Source organism: Mustela erminea, chromosome 2 (assembly GCF_009829155.1).
Source record: "Mustela erminea isolate mMusErm1 chromosome 2, mMusErm1.Pri, whole genome shotgun sequence".
Classification (NCBI taxonomy): Eukaryota; Metazoa; Chordata; class Mammalia; order Carnivora; family Mustelidae; genus Mustela; species Mustela erminea.
In genome coordinates, this window is record NC_045615.1 from 99,489,477 (window position 1) to 99,508,532 (window position 19,056).

The window sequence follows — 19,056 nt, forward strand, 5'->3', positions numbered from 1 at the left end:
TGAGGACCCCCCTCTCCCCACCACCACCAGGATCATGACCTGAGCTGAAGGCTAGCACTTAATGGACTGAGCCCCCCAGGCGCCCCTAAACTTCCTCAATGTACGTAGTTTAACTGTCTTTCTGTTACAGAGTCCCTGCTTGGCTGCAATAAGGTTAAAGAACTTGATTTGTGTCAATTGACTTTGCTGCTGAGTTACTGGGATTTGCTTTGTGTCCTGAGCCAATCAGCTTTTAAAATATTCCATATGTATTAAGAACATATTTTCCTCTAAAGGGCATGAAGAGGATCATGCTTGTTGGCTGTTAGTCCATCCATCTGTGTTCATCAGGGACCTGAGCCTCTGTGGAGAGAAGCTGGCACAGGGGCGGCAAATTAAACAGAAATGAGAGAGAAAGGAAGCAGAGAGAGTAAAAGCCAATGAAAGAAAGCTAGCAAACAACAGAGGAAATCCTTGAAGTTGAAGCTGGTTTTGGGGGAAAAGTTTTAAAACTTGATGGAGCCTTAGCTAGACTGACTGGGGGTGGGGAAGGGGAACAGGAGTTACTGAGACAGGGAACAAAAAGGGGGCAACGCCACAGATCCAACAAACATTAAGGGAATAACTTTGCACCAATTGTTTTAACAACTCAGATGAGATTCCTTGATAGACACATAAAGACACAAGAAGTATTAGACAATCCAAACAGCCTTGTAACTAGTATTAGAAACAGAAAAGTTAATATAAAACTCTAGCACGAGAAAAGCTTTGGGCCTAGATGGCTCCCATGAGAGCCACTGCACATGAAGAAAGAAAGAAGGCCGAGTACACACACACCACAGCAGAGCCTAGGAAGGGGGGCTCCCCGCTCCTCTTAGTCTGATGTGATACCAAACGTGACAGAAGGCCTGTGATGAGAGCAAGAAGCACAGGCCAGTATCCCTCAGGTGGAGACAAGCAAACGTCCATCAGCAAATTGGATCCGGCTATGCCAAGGTAGGACCATCATCATGGCCAGCGGGGACCGTCCAGGAATACAGGTTATTTTAGCATTCGAAAATCAGTGAGGTTCACCACAGTAACTCAGTCAAGAAGCCAACCTTTCTGATCATCTCAGTAGATGCATGAAAAGCACATGACAGCTTTCAACTCTTGTTCATGAAAACTAGCAAGCTAGGAGTCCCCATGATCTATAAAAGCATTCATACAGCTCCACAGGCCATGAACTACTTAACCGGCAGGCTAAATGTGTCCTGTGAAGATCAGAAGAGAGGGGTGGCCCCTCTGCCCCAGCCACTCAACACTGGGCTAGACAAGCTGGTGAGTGTGCACAGAGAAGGCATGGTGCTCAAGGGAGAAGCAAGACTGCCGTCTGACAGACACAAGTGAACACAAGCAAGTGTGCAGATATGCTGGGATCTGGGCCACAGGATAGAAGGTCATCACAGGAAAACCACCCCGTGAAGAAATGAAAACGTACTACCGCCAACAGCAGAAAACACCAAACATCTAGGAATAAATCTTGTGGAAACATTCAGGGTCTATGTCGAGAGAGATGCAAGACAGGCTGAGTAAATGGGTTTGGAACAGAAAGGTTCGTGAGACCTGATACTAAGACGTCCATTCTCCCCAAAGTGATCAAAACTCAAGGTGTCAAAATTCTAGTCATTTTTAAAAAAAAAACACGAAGCTGATTCTAAGGTGTATATGGAAACACAAAACACCTGTAATGAATCTTTAAAAAGAGGAAAATGTGCCCAACTCCAAGCTCTAGTAGAAAGCTACTGTAACCAAGACCCCGAGAGCCTGAGGATGGACAGTCTAGAAACAGAGCCACACCCGCATGCACACTTGATCTCTGACAAAGGCACCGAACCAACAGAGGAAAACATCTGTGTGAAGAATGGTGCCAATGTTTCCAAATAAGTTAACAAGTGGTCATCGGTGGGCAACCAGAATTCACTGCAAGGTCCAGGCACCAGAAGACCCTCCAGCAATGAGCGGAGTACACTGCTGTACAAAGCCCACAGACACGGAGTGGAAAAGAAGAGACATGCCTACACGTCGTCCTGGTCTGGTCCCTCGTGTGGAAAATACACAGACAGGCGAAAGCAAGCAGTGGTGAGCAAGCACAGCGGCTGCCCAGTGGGTAAGCAGCTGGTTCCAGGGACTACCACCCAGGCATGTGGAGCTGTGAGTGCATATGGAGCATGGCTCTGCACACCTGGGCTCTGCATGCGCTCCCTCCCCACCTCTCACAGTCATCCCCTGCCCCGAGATGAGCAACTCTGCAACCGGACCTGGAACGAGCACAGTTCATGTCGATGACCACAGACTGAAGACAGAGGAACGCGTGCCACCCTGTGGGTCAGTGGCAGGCGCAGGCCCTAGTCCTCCACAAAACCAGTTGGGACCACACTCTGCGCCAGGGCGGCCACGCTGTGGGACCATCCCCGGCACTCCTGGGAGCCACAAGTGTGTGCGCGCGCGCGCGCGCGCATGCACAGGTGCACACAGGACCCTTCACCACAGCCCTCCCAGCTGTGCTCTCAACCCAAATCACAGACAACTGGACAACCTTGCACATTCCTACTACAGAACACTGCATGGCCCTGAAGAGGTGACACGAGTTTCCATGGGACATTGTGGCCAAATCATGACAGAGTGGCTAGAAGCAGATGCCCCACCCCAACACACACAGCCAGGGGCTGTCATTTCAGGTCCATCCAACAAGATCCGATCTGGCTCCATCAGGAACGTGGGTCTGTTGGGGTCTGTTGACATGGTGTGAATGCTTCCAACAGACCGCGGGGCCGGAACCACACTTGTCCTTCTCAGTCTTGGAGGCTGGATGTGATCGCAGTGCAGGCAGAGCCTGCCTGGCACAGGCTGCCTCCTGGTTTGTGGACACTTGCACCTGCAGGGAGGGCCTGGGAGCTCTCTGGGGCCTTGAGGACACTGATCCTATCTGAGGGCTCCATCCCCATGATCTCATTACCCAAAGGTCCCAGTGGGAACACTGGCACCATGGGAACTGGGTTCCAGTACCTGGACTTTGTGGGGACACAAGCTCAGTGGTTGGCTGCAGGAGGGGAATGTGGAGGTATCCTAGGACGTGGGTCATCTCTGTTGACCTGCGGGTTGGCTCCAGAACACTTTTGCGGGCGGGCTGAGCCACAGGCATTTGGTGCCCTTTTATGAATCCGCCCTACTTCACAGCAATTTCTCAGAATCTCAGTGTGGCCACTGGCCCCCTGCGTGGGGGGCCGCCCCCATACCTGCTGCCTCCAGGGGCAGAGACAATGACAAATCCCAGAGACCTAGGTGGTTCTCCAGCATGTCTGAAGGCCAAGGGCTCCCTCTAGTCGTCAGTTCCTGAGATGGTAAATGGAGTCAAGCGTCCCGTCCTGTTGGTCTCCCTGTCCTGGGCCCGACCTCCTCCCAGGCCCTGCACCCCACACAGGGGCACTCAGAGAACAGGAGCGTGTGCCCCAGAGCTTGGAGCCCCCAGGAAGCTCTGCAGAAGCCCGATAGTAAGCCCTTCTCTAGTCCTGGGCCACCTTCTGAGCAGCCCATCACCCTGCCCTGCTAATTAGGCCTGGCCATAAGGGACACAACAACCAGGCTGGTGGCAGGCATGATGTGGAGGCCTAGGGCGAGGCTCTGGTGCTGGAGAGGACAGCAGCAAGGCCTGCCCTGAGCCCAGTGGCCCACAGAGGAGGGACCACATCCCTGCTTGGTCTCACTGCATCCCGACACATGGGGTCTTGCCACGCCTCCTCGTGGACTTGATTCTTAGAATAGCAGCTCATGGGATAGCTGTGTCTGGAGGGTCCCAACACCTGAGGCTGAGACGGGGTCACTGCAGAGTACGGTGCTGGGATCAAGCCTCTTCCAAGTTCAGACCTGGGAACTGTATCAGACTGCCACATGAACTACCTGCAGTGAAGTCAGGGGAGGGTCCCCATGGAGCTGTCCCACCTCAGTGCCCGGGCCTGGTCTCTGAGGTGGGAAGGGAGACGCCAGCAGGGTCAGTATGAGCCCCCAGCAGGCCTGGGCCAGAGGTCACCCCTCCCTTCCAAATTCAATCCACCCTGCTCTCGGGGGTCAAACCAGGGGGACTGTGGCCCTGGGAGGCCCTCGACCCCATGCATGTCACACTCACACAGCAAAGACACAGGGGGTTGAGGGGGTGGAAGAGGAGCAAGATGCAGATGCAGAGACCCCACCAAGGGACAGGTCACATCACAGACAACTGACACCGTGTGACATGTTGTTTTTAAAGAGTACTTGCAGCTACAGATTCACACGAGTCTGATACATGGCTCATCAGGCACCCAGGGAATCAGAAGCAGTCCTTCTGCGTGAGGGATGTCTGGCCGGGCCCCACATGCCATGTCCAAGGTCCTGTCTTGTGTCCAGCGCCACCGCAGGTCCCTGGGCCATGCTCAGGCAGATGCCCAGCACCCCGCCTCTTCCCGCCGGTGCCTCCTGCAGCCTTCAGAGTTCATTGTGGCGAGCTCTGGAGATGCGGCCTGACAGATCCTGTAAATGCTTCTTCACCTGAAAACAACAGCCCAGCGTCAGCCCAGCGTCCACCTGCCCAACATCACTAGATACGCGGTCTTAGAAGGGACCTGAACGCCTTGCTTTTCTTGATCGGCAAGTCTGCTGTCCAGAAAGAGGAAATCAACCACGAAAGCCGCTTCTCGCAACTAGACCACTACTACCCGCTAAAAACACTGCACAGGGCAGGTGACGTGGACACAAAGGAGAGATGTTTTCCACCCCAGCCCCTCAGAGAGGCAGAGAACAGAGAAGTCACCTGGCTGGGCCCCTCCAGGAACCGCCCAGCGCCCCAGCCTCATAGAGCCGAGGGTGCCATACACGTGCATTTCTGCCACGGTAATGAGGCAGAGACCACCCTGTGCCTGTCCCTGCCCATCACAGCTGGACTCCCCCTCTGCAGGTTCCTGCCCCACAGCGGCACTTTGGAGCCGACCTCCCACGTGGGGTGCTTGCCTCCTCCCCGACAGGCAGCCAGGTGGGCCTGGATGGACCCCGCAGCCCTCCCCTGGGTCAAGACCCCCTTGGCTCACTAAAGTTTCACGTGTTTGGATGACTGGTCTATCCCTGTGGCTCCAGAGTGAGATGCACAAGGGGATCTCTCCTCCCTTGCTCTCTCTAGAGATGACCCATCTCATCTGCTTCCAGACTGTACTGTGAGTCCTTCGGCCACTCCAAGCGTCCGTGCTGCCCTGCTGCTTCTTTCTCCCATGGAGGCCAACCACGTTTCTATGCCTGGATGGGCACCTGCTTTGTGGGTCACCGCGAAAAGCCTCACCAGCCCTGGAGTGACCCCATCCTGCTCAAGCCACTTGCTGCTGCCCTGGGACGGTCCCCATTCCCACAAGAGAAAACACGGCCTGTACACACACCTCACAGGATTCTCAGGGGACTGTCCTCCCAGGCACACGCAGGCGTACCAAAGCCACTGCCTCACATGCACACCCTGTGCAGGGTCACTAGGCCAAGGGAACAAGCCAGGGACACAGGTGTCCCACAGCTCTACATGACCACCTGCCGCCAGCAGGGGAAGATCAGCACACATGCGGGGCCAGGGGACACCCCAAGGCACACACACCTTGTAGCCCAGCTCCTTGGTCTTCTCCTCCAGCATGGCATACTTCTCCTTGTTGCGGCTCACATGCTCTGGGTCCCCGAAGCTCTCCACGTGTTTCAGTTTCTGGTGAGAGATTTCCAGCTGCTTCTGATAGTGGTTGTGCTTCTCGATTTTGGCTTCAAAGTGCTTAAGCTCCTCCTAGAATGTTTAAACAGGTGAATATCCCCCCAGTGGACTCTTCGTGCTGCTCTGGGGTCCCCAGTCGACCTCCCCACCACCTCAGGACCCGGGAGGCCACGCCACACCTGGGGCTGGGTGCCAGAGCTCAGTGCGGGAAGCCAGGCGCTGCCTCCTCTGAGGGCACACACCCCGAGCCCCTCAACGTGCCCCCTGCCTGAGATAGCTCCAGGTGCTGTCCCTGCTGCTCCCTGACAACGCACATGGACACAGAGAGAGCACCCCAACCCACTAGAGATGCCATCACGTGTGGACAGCCTTCATGGGGCCCCTGCCCATGTCTGGCACCCGGGCCTGCCACCGCCCCTTGGTGAACCTGATCCCCTCTCGCCCTGAGCCCACGTCCAGCCTGACACTAGACTGGGACTTCAGCCACAACCACACTGCTCTGTCCTCTCCGCTGTCCCCATGGCCTTGTGTCTCACCAGCTGCAGCCACCACCTCACGGCGGCTCTGTGGCACGGCCCTTTATGCCCCGCCCCACCACCTGCTCGGTGCTCTTGGGTTGGTCTTGCTGGCCGGCGCCCGACAGCCCGGTCTTGGCTGAACAGTGACCTCGTCCAGACTGCCAGTGGGCCTAAGTGGGCTGCTTGGAGACCACAAGGGCTGACAACATGCGTCCCTGTGAACTGGGCTGAGCTCCTGGCAGAGGCTGACACAGGGACCTCTGCTGGACAGTCACCGATGTCCCTGCTGTGGCTCCCTTGTCAGGGAGCAGTGTCCTGCCTCTCCTGCCTGCCAGTGATCCCTCAGAGGCCCCTGTCCCCACCACTACACAGCTATCCCCTTTCCTACCCTCTCTCCCTGCCCCTGTGACCGTGGGCCCTGTGGTACGTGCGCGCAGCAGTGGCCTCCAGGACCCACATGGCAGAATGACCTCTCCCTCCACAGGCCCCAGCTGGAACCCCCATGGCAGGCTCCTCCAGCCAAGAGGGGCCTCTTGCCCACACCATTCTGACCTGACCCACTGGCTGTAGCGGCCTGGTTATAGCACAACCCCCAGGAGGCGACACTCCAGCAACTCAAAGGCCCTTCCCTCCAGGGCCGCTATAGAACCCCATGCAGGCTCTGTTCTCAACCTGTGTGCTTCTACCCCAGCTGTCCGTCCTCACACCCACCATATCGAAGCTGAGCAAACGGCCTCGGGGCCAGACCCTCAATCCACCAGAGCCAGCACCATCCACAGAGATGTGGGCACGGTGGTGCCCCACAGCCGCCAACCAGCATGGCAAAGGGACGCAGGACATAAGGGAAAAGGCCCAGGAACACGCTGGTCTGCCACTCACACCATGGTTCAGAATGTTTTCCACATTAGTACAAAGTGCGACAACAGGTGTTGCCAAACAACGCAAGGTGGCGTCATCGGCACCTTCCTTACCCGGAAGGACTCCAGCTCCTTCTCAGTGAAGTTGGAAGACTTGGCTAGGTCCCACAGATCTATCACTCGGGGCTCCTCGAACTCTGGCAGAAAAGCAAAAGCAGTTCTGGTGATTGTGTGGCGGCTCCTGTGACGCCCAGGGGCTGATGATACCACGAGTGTGAGCGTCTGGACACACATACACAGGGACATGCTGTGTGCTTGCACGCACACGTGTTGAGTGTCCAGTGCCGTCTGGAAGCAAATGGAGGGCTGTTCTCATGCATGCTCAGTCCACGGCTCCAGGCATCACTGGAACCTGGCCTTGGCGACACTCTCGCTGGCCTGCACCTTTGAAAGGGAGGGGCCCAGTGGCAGAGCCCCTCGCTGGGGGAGGGGTGCTGGGAACCAGGAGCTGTCAGGGTTCCTTGGGGCCTCTGGGCCAGGACTGTGTCAATCTACCCACAGTTCCGGGTTAAGGTTTAAGCCACTGCTTGTCCTTCTGGCTCCAAAGCGAAGCAAAGCACATGGAAAGGACCTGTTGATGGCTAGCAGAGCAGACGCTGTGACGGTGCCCACCTGGGCCACTCACCCCTCCTCCCTCCCCAGAGGAGACCGGGGAGCAGGCTGGTCAGAGCTGCCCCCACCCCGCAGGCATGCCGTCAGGTGCTGTACCCCCTCCTTCCACTGACCCCTTCCTGCCTAGGGACCTCAAGAGGCTCATAGAGAATGATCTGGAAGAATATGGTAGACCACGGGGACAGACAGGAGCTGGCTGGGTGCGGGCTGGGAGGGGCAGGGGCAGCGGTCAGCCCCCACTCCAGGTCTCCTGACCTGCTGCGTCCCTAGCAGGAGAAGCACCCGCTGAGCTCCCGCTCTGCACACTCAGGCTGGAGACCATGTGAGCACGCAGGAAGCCTGAGAAGGGGGGCAGCCTTGCGCAGTGTTCCCCAATACCTTCACGGGCCTTGGGCGGGAGCAGGACAGATAGCGGCCCACCATGGGGGGCCTGGACCCTGTCACAGATGGCATGGGACACACGGCGATGATGCCTGAGCGCAGGGAGCATGCCATGCACTCACCGGTCTCGGTGCCGTAGCCCTGGTGGCTGACTTTGCGCAGGCGGTCGTAGGCCTGGTTGATGCCCCGCAGCCGGTCCTTGAGCTCCGCGTGTTTGCTGTGCAGCATGTCTTCCTTGACGTGGCTCACGTCCAACGGGCTGATGACATTTTCTTGGATTTCTGCACGAGATCGGCGCCAAGAGGGGCGGCCGTGAGCTGATGCTGGGGACCCCGCCTGCTGCAGCAGAAATGCCCCAAGCCGACACCTGTGACCCCATGCCCCCATGCCCAGCTTGCTGACGTCCCCGGGGGTGACACAACATGCTGGGGTGGCATCTGTGTCTGCGGGGAAGGGCAGCCACGGCAACCCATGACCCATGTCCCGCGTCTGACCAACATGCTCATGCTGTCAGAGGTTCCCCGATGAGCCCAATGGGGGAGTCCCACCCATGGACCGGGTGCACAGGGAGGGAGGGCACCCCCCCCCAGGGCCGCCTGCAGGAGGGCGGGGCAGGGATACCTTCGGTCCTGCTCAGCGTCTCCAGCAGGACGTTGTATTCGCGCACTTTCTCCTTGTGGTGTTGGAACTCCCGCCACAGCTTGGTCAGCTCCTCGCTGGAGAACTTCCCAGATGTCTTTGCCTGGGGGAAGCGAACACACTGGGAGCCAGCCCACGCCCTGGGGTGACCCCTCTAGGCCACACGCCAGGACTCCATGAGGGTTGCTGCTGAGCTCTCCTCATATTGGGCAGGACCCTCGCTCCTGTATTCTTGCTTGATGACCCTGCAACTACAGGGTGAAGTAGGACCTGTCACCAGGCTCCACGGAGAGGTGACAGCCATCAAAGAGTGGGAGCTGCAGGATCCCCAAGGAGGTGGGGCGGGATAGCGTCCCCTCCTGGGGGGGGACCTCAGGCCAGTCTCCACGTGGTCATCCACCTGCCCTGCGGGGCTTTGTGGTGAACGCAGGCCTGGGGCTCAGCCCGGTGGCCACGGGGGCCCCCTCCACAATAGACCCGCCCTCCCTGCTGCTGCAGCCTCTCCCCTTGGACCAAGGACGATGGGCTGGTGAGCAAATTCTGATTCTAATTCAGTGCGGTCCAGGCAGAACCTGCACAGGAGCTGGGAGATTAAGAGCCGTGGAGCGAGTGGCTCACTGTGGCCATATCAAGCCACTGTCTGCCCGCACCCACCCAGACTTTGTACCCCATCGGAGCCCAGCCTCCATACACCTGCCCCATGAGCACGCCTTTCTAAACCAGACAGCATATAGGCTCTGACTCCAAAACCAAGTGGACACCATACAACACGTGGCCCATGGGCTGCCATAAGCCTTGCCGTTTACAGATCGTCCAGCCCATTCTGGTCCTTTGAAGCTCTGACAGCACCCCGCCACACACAATTCCTTCTCCGAGTGGGCAAGCGTCCCCCTGGCAAGGCAGTGAAGCCCCACAGGAGGGGCCCCAACCACAGAAAAGCAGCCTTGTGGTTCCAAGAAGAAAACCCCACCCCTCAAGATCCCCCTAGAAACAGGCTCCTAAGCAGAAGCAGCCTCTAGCAGCCCCCTTAAGCCTCAACGCTTAGGGTACAGGTCTTGGGGCCCAAAGGAAGCGCCTAGGGTACCTTGTGCCACAGCTTCTCCAGCCTGGGGTCCTCCAGGCTGTCCTCCTCGGCGGGGTCACTGAGGGAGTTGCTGCTCACGGCCCGGGCATCCTTTCTCCCATCCAGGCCGTACTTGGCCAGGATCACTAGGAGAGACACAGGAGGCATTACTCCAATCCCGGCCACGCCTGCCGGACCCCCCAGTCTGCACTGCACGCACACGAAGAGTCCCAGTGAGGGGGAACAGGAAGGGCGGAGGGACAGCGAGGTCATCGGGCTCGGCCTGGCCCCAGTCTTCCATGTCTGCTGCCACACGGGACCCCTCCGAGGGCAAATCACACACCTCTCAGGGTGCATTCACCAGCCTGGAAGGCTGAAGGTTCTAGATTCCAGCTGTTGGGGTTCAGCGTGAACTGGAGCCAGAGACAAACACTCCAGTGGAAGGGGCCCCACAAGCACAAGCCTAGCTTTGCTGCTCTCACTGAGGATGCTGGGCCCGGCACAAGGGCAGCTGGCCCGGACAGCAGAGTAGATAGAGCACGACCCATCCTGAGACAGAGGCCTCTGTCAAAACTGGCCCGGACACGGCGGACCCGATGCAGTTTGCTCCCCACGGGGCTGGTGCATAGCAGGGGCATGGCCCTGCTTACACCTGGGTCCTCTCTTTCAGGTCTCGGTCCCGGTCTGACCACCACACTGCACTCTGTGGTCCCCTCAGTGTGGCTCAGCCTTGTCAATGGTCCTGGGGTGGGGGGAGCTGAGATGGGGAGGGCAGGGGCCACATCCTGGAGACAGCCAGCTGCCCAGTGAGGGACGAATGCTCAAGAGGAGTGGCCCTCCAGCTTCCCAGTCTCCAGAGTCTTCTGCCACATGACCCTGGCCCAGGAAGCAGAAAACAGATGGCTCCACTCGGAACCCAGACTTAGACATTGGGCTGGAAGGCAGGCCTGGGAGGACATGGGCTGGTGGCGGGAGTCCAGGGAGGGAGACGGGAGCTGGCTGACCTCTCTACACCTTCGTGCTCCTCCCGGCCTTGGCCCTGGGCCATCCACTGGGGACTGGTTCTCTCCAGAAAGGAGGACATACCAAGGATTCCAGGTCTTTCCAGAGCCTTCTTTCCTCAGGGGTAACTCCAGGTCAGGCTCCTGTCCTGGCCCTCTGGAGTAGCCCCCAAGCATTCCGGCTGGGAGCAATGATCCCGCATCTCCATGTACCTGACCCTTCTGCTACCCCGTCCTGTTTGTCATGTGTCTCATCACATTCTAGAACAAGGCCGTATGAGACAGCAATAGACCTACGTCTTCACCCAGAAGCAGGTCCACAACGTGGCCTGAAGACCTTGGAGGTATCTCGTGAGGTCTAACGTTGAGGGACGAAGGGTGGCTGGGGCAATGTCAGCAGCTGAGTCAGAGAACCCAGGGTTAACCCTGCTGTGCTCAATCATGGACAATCACTCACCCTCACTCAGCATCCACTGTCTGTCTGAGCCTGGAGACAAGTGCCTCCCAGAGGCCTGTGTGGATGTACAGCATTTGGGCTCAGGATCACAGACGACGCTCATTCCACGTGATGCCACGTCTGAGGAAGCCCTTGTCTGGCTCTGTGAGCATGCGGGACGGTGGCTGGGCTACAAGGCAGACTCCAGGACCAGCCACACCTGGAGCCAGCTAGTCATGGCTACTCCAGTCCCACTGTGGGGGGGGGCTCTGCAGGGAGCTACAGCAGGCTTGGATGGATGAGGGTGTGCTTGCATCCCCAGGCAGGGGGATGGCAGGCCGGGAAGCCAGCAGGCAGGTCGGGGACATAACTTCTGCCCTTTGCTCTTCGCTACAGGATGATGGCAAGTGCAGTCAATGTGGGAGTGGCCCCGAGACTGACTGACGTGGAGGGTATGAGGGCGCCTTGGCATGAGCTCGAGCTTCTGCCCTGCACCTGGTGTGTGCCACAGGCAGGTGCAGAAGGGGGCTTGAGAGGCCTCTCCATCCTGAGGATGCATGTCTTTTGCATCCTGGGAGGTTGGGCAGACTAACTGTTCTGTCTTGAATACCCACAGTAACAAGCAGCTCACTACTTCCCATCTCAATACATTCCACTCTGTTAGAAAGTTATTTCATTACAGATGGTGTGAGATCTGCTTTCCCATGAATTTACAGACCCTGGGAACATCTCCACTGTCTCCTCCAGAGGACCACAGGCAGCGGGGTGGCCCCGGCTCCCCCTTCTGGGCCCAGCAGCTGCAGGGCCCTGAGCGCTGTGTGTTCTACATGCGGGTACCCCTGTTCTGACTTGCCTCCATTGGCCAAGGGCCTCCCCAAATGGCCTGGCCACCGTGGCCACGGCTGGCAGCTCCTCAGAAGTGAGCCATGGCACAGGCAGCAGCTGGGCAGCCCCACTCGACTCCTGCCACAAACCACGATGCATCCACTGCGGGGCCACAGGGCCGAGCACGCGTCCCCCCTACCGCACTGAATAGAGAAGAAAGCTACCGCTGAGGTTGCGCGTGAGCTTGGCCTGCTTCTCTCCACCTTCGTCCAGGCCCTCAGCCTTTAGCTTCTTCCAGGCGAATTCGTCCCTTTCTTGCATCTTCAGATCCGCATGGAGCTCGGACAGCTTCACGGGGGAAAGCTGAAGCTAGGATTGAGAGCAGACAATGCTGACAAGACGAGTCAACAGCACCACCCAGGAGATGGAGAACCCAACGGAGGGGTGACTAGGAGATGAGCAGGGGGACGCAGGGTCCCGGCAGGTAAAAACTCACACGTGTTCCCGGGAGAGCCCTTGGTGGCCTGCCCTGCTGCAAGGTTGCGGGGAGCCCGCTCTCGAGCCTCGCTGGAAGAGCTCCTCGGCCGGGCATGGTCTAGAAATGCCACGTCTGCGAGGTGTTGCCCGCCAACAGTGGCCTGAGCCTGGCTGCCAGCCCCTCTCTCTGAGCCCACCTAAGGCCACAGGAACGGCTCCTACACCGGGACATCCCCCCAGCCACCCGGACCCCAGTGACACTCGTGGGGCCCCGGGTATTGGAGTGTGAGGACGGAGGGACGTGAATGCTGAGCATGGGAGGAAACCATCACCTTCTCCTTGTGTCACGTAAGGACAATAAAAAATAAATCACCATGATCAGAGGACAGTGGACTAAATTATGGCAAACTTCCACATTAAGAAAAGATCAGTCTGTGAACCTGCCTGACAGATGCCCCACCCACAAGGGACTGGCTAATGACACAATGACAAAAGGCTCTAAGTGTAGCGCGAGCGGGCGCGCGCACACACACACACACACACACCCCCCCTCCCACTGCCTTCAGGCCGGAAAGAGACCTGCACTTGTCTTTGGTGGCCTGAGGCCCAGAGTGGCCAAGAGACTGGGCCCTGCTCCTGCCTTTCCTGCTGACTGCTGTCAGCTCAGCCCAGACCAATAGGAGTGCTTCAAGCTGGTCCCTCAGACCAGAACATTCCATCAGTCTTCATGTGGCTGGACCTGCTGGCGCTCCCCCGGCACCCAGAGATACCACGGCGGGCTGCTGGACAAGCTACAAGACAGAGCAGCCCCCTGCCACCCACACAGGCTGGGGAGACTGCGGCCAACGTGCTTTTTCAGCTACAAGGGTCATAGTGGTGACCCTACCTAGCTCCAGCTAGGCCTTTCAGAAGATGCCCAGAAAACGTGGGCCCCGTCCTTCATCAGCTTGAAAACTAGCCAGGGAAAGTTCCTCAGGAGTAAAAAGATGGCACCAAATAAACAGCAGGGCTTAGGGCAGGAAACTCTCCTAAGGCTTCTAAAAGTTTCTTCGACCTTGCTCCATGGGGCTGCTCCCTCCTTTGCTGGCTCTCTGGCTCTCCCGGGGCAGGCGTTTGTCTCACAGTGTTCCAGCTCCTATTCCCTCTCCAGAGCCCCAAACCCTTCCTTTCGAAGACTCCTGCGTGACCCCACCCAGAAGCCTTAGACTCGTCAAGGGGCACCCAGGCTGACACAGTCCCACCTGTCCTCCCAGGCTGTGTCCTAGGCCCCACTGTTGCCTGGATGCCCCCCGTGGGCACTCTCAGGAGAACACCAGGACTCTGGGGAAGCTGGTGCCACAGCCTCACCTGACCTGTGAGATCCCCGGGGCAGAAGAACTGGACAGTGGTTTGGGGCATGTGGATTTTCCAGGAAGGGCAGAAAGGGCACTGGGTGGTGAGCAGCTGAAGGGCAGGCCCTCAGTCTGCCCAGGACACCAAGGCATCCAAGGGATCTATCCTCTGTAAGCCTAGGGCCTGTCTGCACTGAGAGCCACAGCCAGGGCCTAGGAGGGCCTGGCTCCCAGCTCTCCCCTCTCTGGTTAGTGCGACACTGCACTGGCCCCTGTGTCCCTCTTGGGGACTGAGTATTCTCTGCCTGCCAGCTAGTTCCACCATGAGGGGACAGATCTGAGGACCTCAAGGCAACGTTCCCACTCACCTCTTACTTTCTTAGCTGTCCACCTCCCCAGGGCCTTGGCTGGAGATCAACATGACAGCCAGTCAGGAGCCCCGGAGCTGCAGACTCGGCCCACTGTGTGATGCTGTTGAGTCGCTGCTTCTCACATCTGAAGCCCCTGGGGGTCTAGTTACCCGGGGCCTCTCTCAAACATCAGCCCTTTCGCTGAAATGCAGATACCGGTGGGCTCAGCACAGATGCCACCTGCAGTGGCAACACCCGGACACAGGGGCAGTCAGGTCCCATCGAGAAAGAGGCAAAGACAGCTCCGGGCAAACACTCAGCGCTCCCTCTCTGGACTCCTTCAATCTCTTCCAGTTAAACGTTAATGCCTCACAGGAAACGGACTAGTCAGTAGAACTCAAATGCAGAGCAGAGTCTGTTCATTATTAAACAGTCACTAAAGCATCAAGAATGAAGAGACAAGCAAACACACAGGAAGAAAGCCTCCTCCAAAACAAGGGCCATGTTCACGGCCCACACGTGGCGATGGTTTCCCAGGTGGATGCTTCCCGTCAAGTTCACCAAGATGAACGTACTAACTGCACACAGTTTTTTATACGTCAATTGTATCTCAGCAAAGTGGTGAAACAGTCACTGGGAACCAGGCTCCACTCAATCCTCTGCCTCAGCCACGGCTCTGCACTCAGGCAGAGCGACTGTGCGCACAGTTTCAGGAGGCTGGCCCCTAGGTGGATACTGGGGAGCTCCCTGGGAGACCGTGAGGTCGAGGCCTCTACATGGGAGCAGTCTTACCTGTACGCGACAAGGCAGCACCAAGGACAGAACAGGACAGGACCCCGACCTGCCCCTCCTAAGTCCTACCCGCAGTAAAGGAACAAGGCCCACAGAGAACAAGGGAAACACAGTCTCCCCTCCTCTTCCGGCCCTCCCACCTCCCAGGACAACACCTCAACACATTCTAATCACAAGGTCAGGAGAGGAACCCGACAGGAGCTTGGAGCTCAAAGAACTGGGTGTGTGAGCTCTGTGCAGTGGAGCTCTGTGAGCCGGCTCAGGACATGTCTCCAGCCCTGTCCTGTGTCCCCCACCGTAACACCAGAACACGAGGCAGGGCACAGCGGCCAAGGACCATCAGTGTGCATGTGGGTGTCACCCCAGAGGCTCTGCTTCACTTAACTCCCAAAGCTCTGAGAACAGCCCTTGCTCCCCTGCTGCTCAGCAGCCTTGCGACACTGACGATGTCACGATGTCACAAGACCCACAGGACCAGGCAGAAGGAGCCCTGGTTCCCGTTTGGCCTACAGCTCTCCGAAGCACTTCTATCAAAGAGGAACCAAATGATGTCACAGAAAGTCAAGACACCAAGTGGAAGAACTCCACAGGACTTCCCGGGTCTCCGCTGGGGTCTCACAAGACCAGGAGTGAGTTTCAGAGCCTTCTCAAAGGACCCCCAACCCTAACCATGGCATCTGCATACCAAGGCAAGAATCATGGGGCCAGCGTGAGCAGTGGCCCCCGAGTAGAGGAGACCCAAGCCCCTCGGGTCCCCAGAACGAGAGACAGAAAAGCACCAGGCCCTGCAAAGCCCCAGGACTAAAGGAGACCCAAGCCTCATCGCCCTGCAGGTAGAAGACGCCCGACCCCGCAGCATGTCTCTCGCCCGCCCCGGGTCCGGGGAGACAGAGGATGTCCAGCCCCCGCTGGCCCCCGTGGCCCCAGGAGACAGGAGACACCCCGGCCCCGGGGTCACAGGAGACAGAGGATGCCCCGGAGCCCCGCTACCCAGGGGACATCCCCGGGCCCCACCAGCCCCGGGGTCACAGGACACACGGGACGCCCGCCCTGCCCCCACCCCTCGCGGTCACAGGAGACGGGGACGCCCCGGCCCGCGGGGTCACGGGAGGCCCCGGCCGCCGCTCACCCGCTGGGCCTTCTCCCACAGCTGGTTGAGCTTCTCCATGCGGAACTCCCCGCCGGGGGAGTTCGGGGGCTCGCGCTTCGGCAGCAACTCGGGCTCATTCTTCTCCCGCGAGTATTTGCCGCCGTGACCCGCCGCCGGCCAGGGCCCGAGCAGCAACAGCAGTACCAGGAGCAGCAGCAGCAGCACCAGCAGCTGTGGCTGCGGGAGCCCGCGCGACCCCGCTCCTAGCCTCGGCGTCGCCATCTTTATCCTTCGGCCGCCGAGACCCCGCGCCTCAGGCCGAAGGGGCCGGTCCCCACCGCGCGTCGGCCCCGCCTCTCCGCGCGGCCTCCTGGGAGTTGTAGTCCCTCTCCGCGCTGGTCGTCCGAGCGAAGCCGGTGGGGGACTACGAGGCCCGCGAAGCCCTGCGGAGGCACGTGAGCGTTTCCAAGGCAACCACGCCGCGGCCTCGTGCGCGGAGTGCGCTGGGGCTACCCTCTTTGGGGTTGAGAGGTTGAGTGAAGACCCCTCCCGGACTCCGGGATGGTCGGAGAGGGAAGAATAAACAGTTCCGGAACCCCGACGATCCTCAGATGGTTCCGGTGTCACCGGCAGTGATGGGAGCCTTTATGGTCCCTGTGGGTTGCGGGCAGGTGGCTCCTGCTAGGCACTCCTTCCCTTGACGGGGGAAACAAACTGAGTGCCCGCGGTTCCAGGAGTCTCGGCTTTCTCACTCCCGCCCCGCGGAAGCTTTTCCGGGGACTGAGGTGGGGCTGCACCCTTATGGTGTCTTTGAACCACGTCTCTACACTTCCTCTCCACACTCTGTTTCCATATTAGAGATACTTGTGCATCTGCCTCGTTCCCGCCCTGTTGAATTTTGGTAAATCAGCTAAATTCAACCCAGGGGCCCAATGTTGGGTGGGATTAGGCATGCCCTGGAGCGAGCTGTAGATCGCTGCCCTCAGGGGGCTTGGTAGATGGTTCAGTGAGGTCACCGACTGGGGGCTTTGGGGCAGGAGAAGAGACGGGGTGAACCCACCTGTTAAGAGTGACCTGAAAGGCTTCGCAGGGTGGTGGGTTGTGCCGGGAAGGGAGGCCTTGGGATAGGAGCGACATTGAGGACAAAGGATGGGGCTGGAGAGTACTTGGGCCTCTTGGACTGAAGCAGTAGTTCCTTTAAAATTGTTCCCTGTGCATAAAGTGCCTGGACTGGAGGAGGGCCCTACTCTCTTTCCTGCCGGACCCCAGGATCTTGAGAGCTCTTCTTTCATGTTTGTCTGGTTGTTTAGTCTTTTCAGGCAAAGATTAACTTCAGTCTCTGAAGTGGCCTGGCTGTTAGTATTTAATGAAGTGGGAAACAAAGGCAAAAGAAAAACTCAATTTCTTTACTATCTACAACCCGCTGACAAGTCCTTGCAACAGGCAGAGTGACATTCCTGTAGGAGCTCAGCGGCCTTGATATTGATACTCTGCTGAGGGTAAAAGGCAACCTTAACCTGACCCCCAGGATCCTGTTAATCTGCCTTAACATAAAAATTCCTTTGGAAACTTCCTTTATCTCTGTCTCCTAAGGTACTGGCAACCATCCCCAATCGCAATGCCCACGCCCACCTGATACACATCTGTACGGTCTTGTGACTAAGGTTTTATTAGATGGTGATAAGTGACCTTTTCTCAACAGCAGCTAGCACCCTCAAGGTCCTAGAAACCTTGCTTCCAAAATTCCTTAGACACTTAGACGCTTTCCCTAATCCTCTCCCAATTTGAAAGTATATAATGGGCCTCCTAACCCCAGTGTGGCTCTTCCTCCCCTAGGGTCCTGTCTCTTTGCTTTATTAAAACCACCTTTTTGCACCAAAGATGGCTCAAGAATTCCTTCTTGGCCATTGGCTTTGAACCCTAACATCTTTACTACATCATTTAATGCGCCTGTCCTATTTGTTACCTAATAAGTGCATAAAGACCCCAAGAGGATAGATGTTTATTTTCTTCCCTGTTCAAGACTGACCAACAGGTAGTTGTCCTCTGGGTCGTGATATGGGGACTGGGCTGCCCCATCTTCAACACAGGACTTTCAAGATCGCTTCCCACTGGCACAGGGGGAGAGAGTGTTGAGGATCTCACAGGGGAGGTGGTTAGAGAGCCAGGCCTATCACTTTTGCTCATGTTCTACTGCCTAGAAGCAATTCTATTAATGTGGTTTAGGAGGTGAGGTTTGGTGGGTCTGGAGCTCATGACCGAGAGAGAATTCTTAAGATGTCTTTGGTGCAAATTGGTGGTGGTATTAAGGCATGGGGACAGGACCCCTGGGCAGAAAGAGTGGCCATGCTGGAGTTGTGAGGGGTAGCTGATTATATACATGGGAATTAGGGGAGGTAAGGAAAAAGGAGGTTTCAAAAGGATTTTCATATGTTAAAGACTCACAGGATACTGGAGGCCTAGCTATTGTTGAGGCTGTTTTCCCCTCTAGTAAAACGATGATATTAAGTGGGAGCTTCCTGGAAGAATAACACACATGTCCCACCCCAGAGGTGGGGGGTTGTTTCAGGGTCAGCTTCTGCTTTGTCCTCAGCTAGCCTTCTGCTCCCGTGTCAAACACAGACACAGCAATCCATAACAAAGTATTAGCAAATAGAATTCTGTGATATGTAAATAAGCTTGGCTTCATATTTGAAATGGATTGATAAATTTTCTTTATTAATAGAATAAAAGAGAAAGAAGAACACACATCATTCACAAATAAGTCTAGTTGAAGCGCTTGACAAATCCAACACCCATTTGTGATAGAAATCATTCAGCCAGCTGGCACTAGAAGGGGACTTTTGCAACTGAATAAGGGTCATCTACACAAAATGTAGAACTCATCCTACTTAAC

General features: G+C 57.3%; 1 protein-coding gene across 1 annotated transcript; it reads right to left on the minus strand.

Annotated features, from left to right (window-relative positions):
* Window positions 1–601: 601 nt before the first annotated feature.
* Window positions 602–16,518, minus strand: LRPAP1 (LDL receptor related protein associated protein 1). The gene is made up of 8 exons (XM_032333698.1): window positions 16,200–16,518; window positions 12,345–12,489; window positions 9,880–10,004; window positions 8,778–8,898; window positions 8,279–8,437; window positions 7,218–7,300; window positions 5,624–5,800; window positions 602–4,542 (listed from the first exon to the last, which is right to left on the minus strand). Exons 1-8 carry the CDS (start codon window positions 16,440–16,442, stop codon window positions 4,480–4,482), a joined length of 1,116 nt encoding a protein of 371 aa, XP_032189589.1. The 5' UTR covers window positions 16,443–16,518; the 3' UTR covers window positions 602–4,479.
* Between the last annotated feature and the right edge of the window lie 2,538 nt (window positions 16,519–19,056).

What these genes read in the sequence shown, in the direction of transcription:
- LRPAP1 (XM_032333698.1), bottom strand. Translation starts at nt 16,442, where the DNA reads ATGGCGACGCCGAGGCTAGGAGCGGGGTCGCGCGGGCTCCCGCAGCCA. An exon ending in TGTGGGAGAAGGCCCAGCGG is followed by an intron (nt 12,490 to 16,199) that starts GTGAGCGGCGGC and finishes TCTCAATCCTAG; the next exon opens with CTTCAGCTTTCCCCCGTGAA. An exon ending in GACGCTGAGCAGGACCGAAG is followed by an intron (nt 8,438 to 8,777) that starts GTATCCCTGCCC and finishes GATCTCGTGCAG; the next exon opens with AAATCCAAGAAAATGTCATC.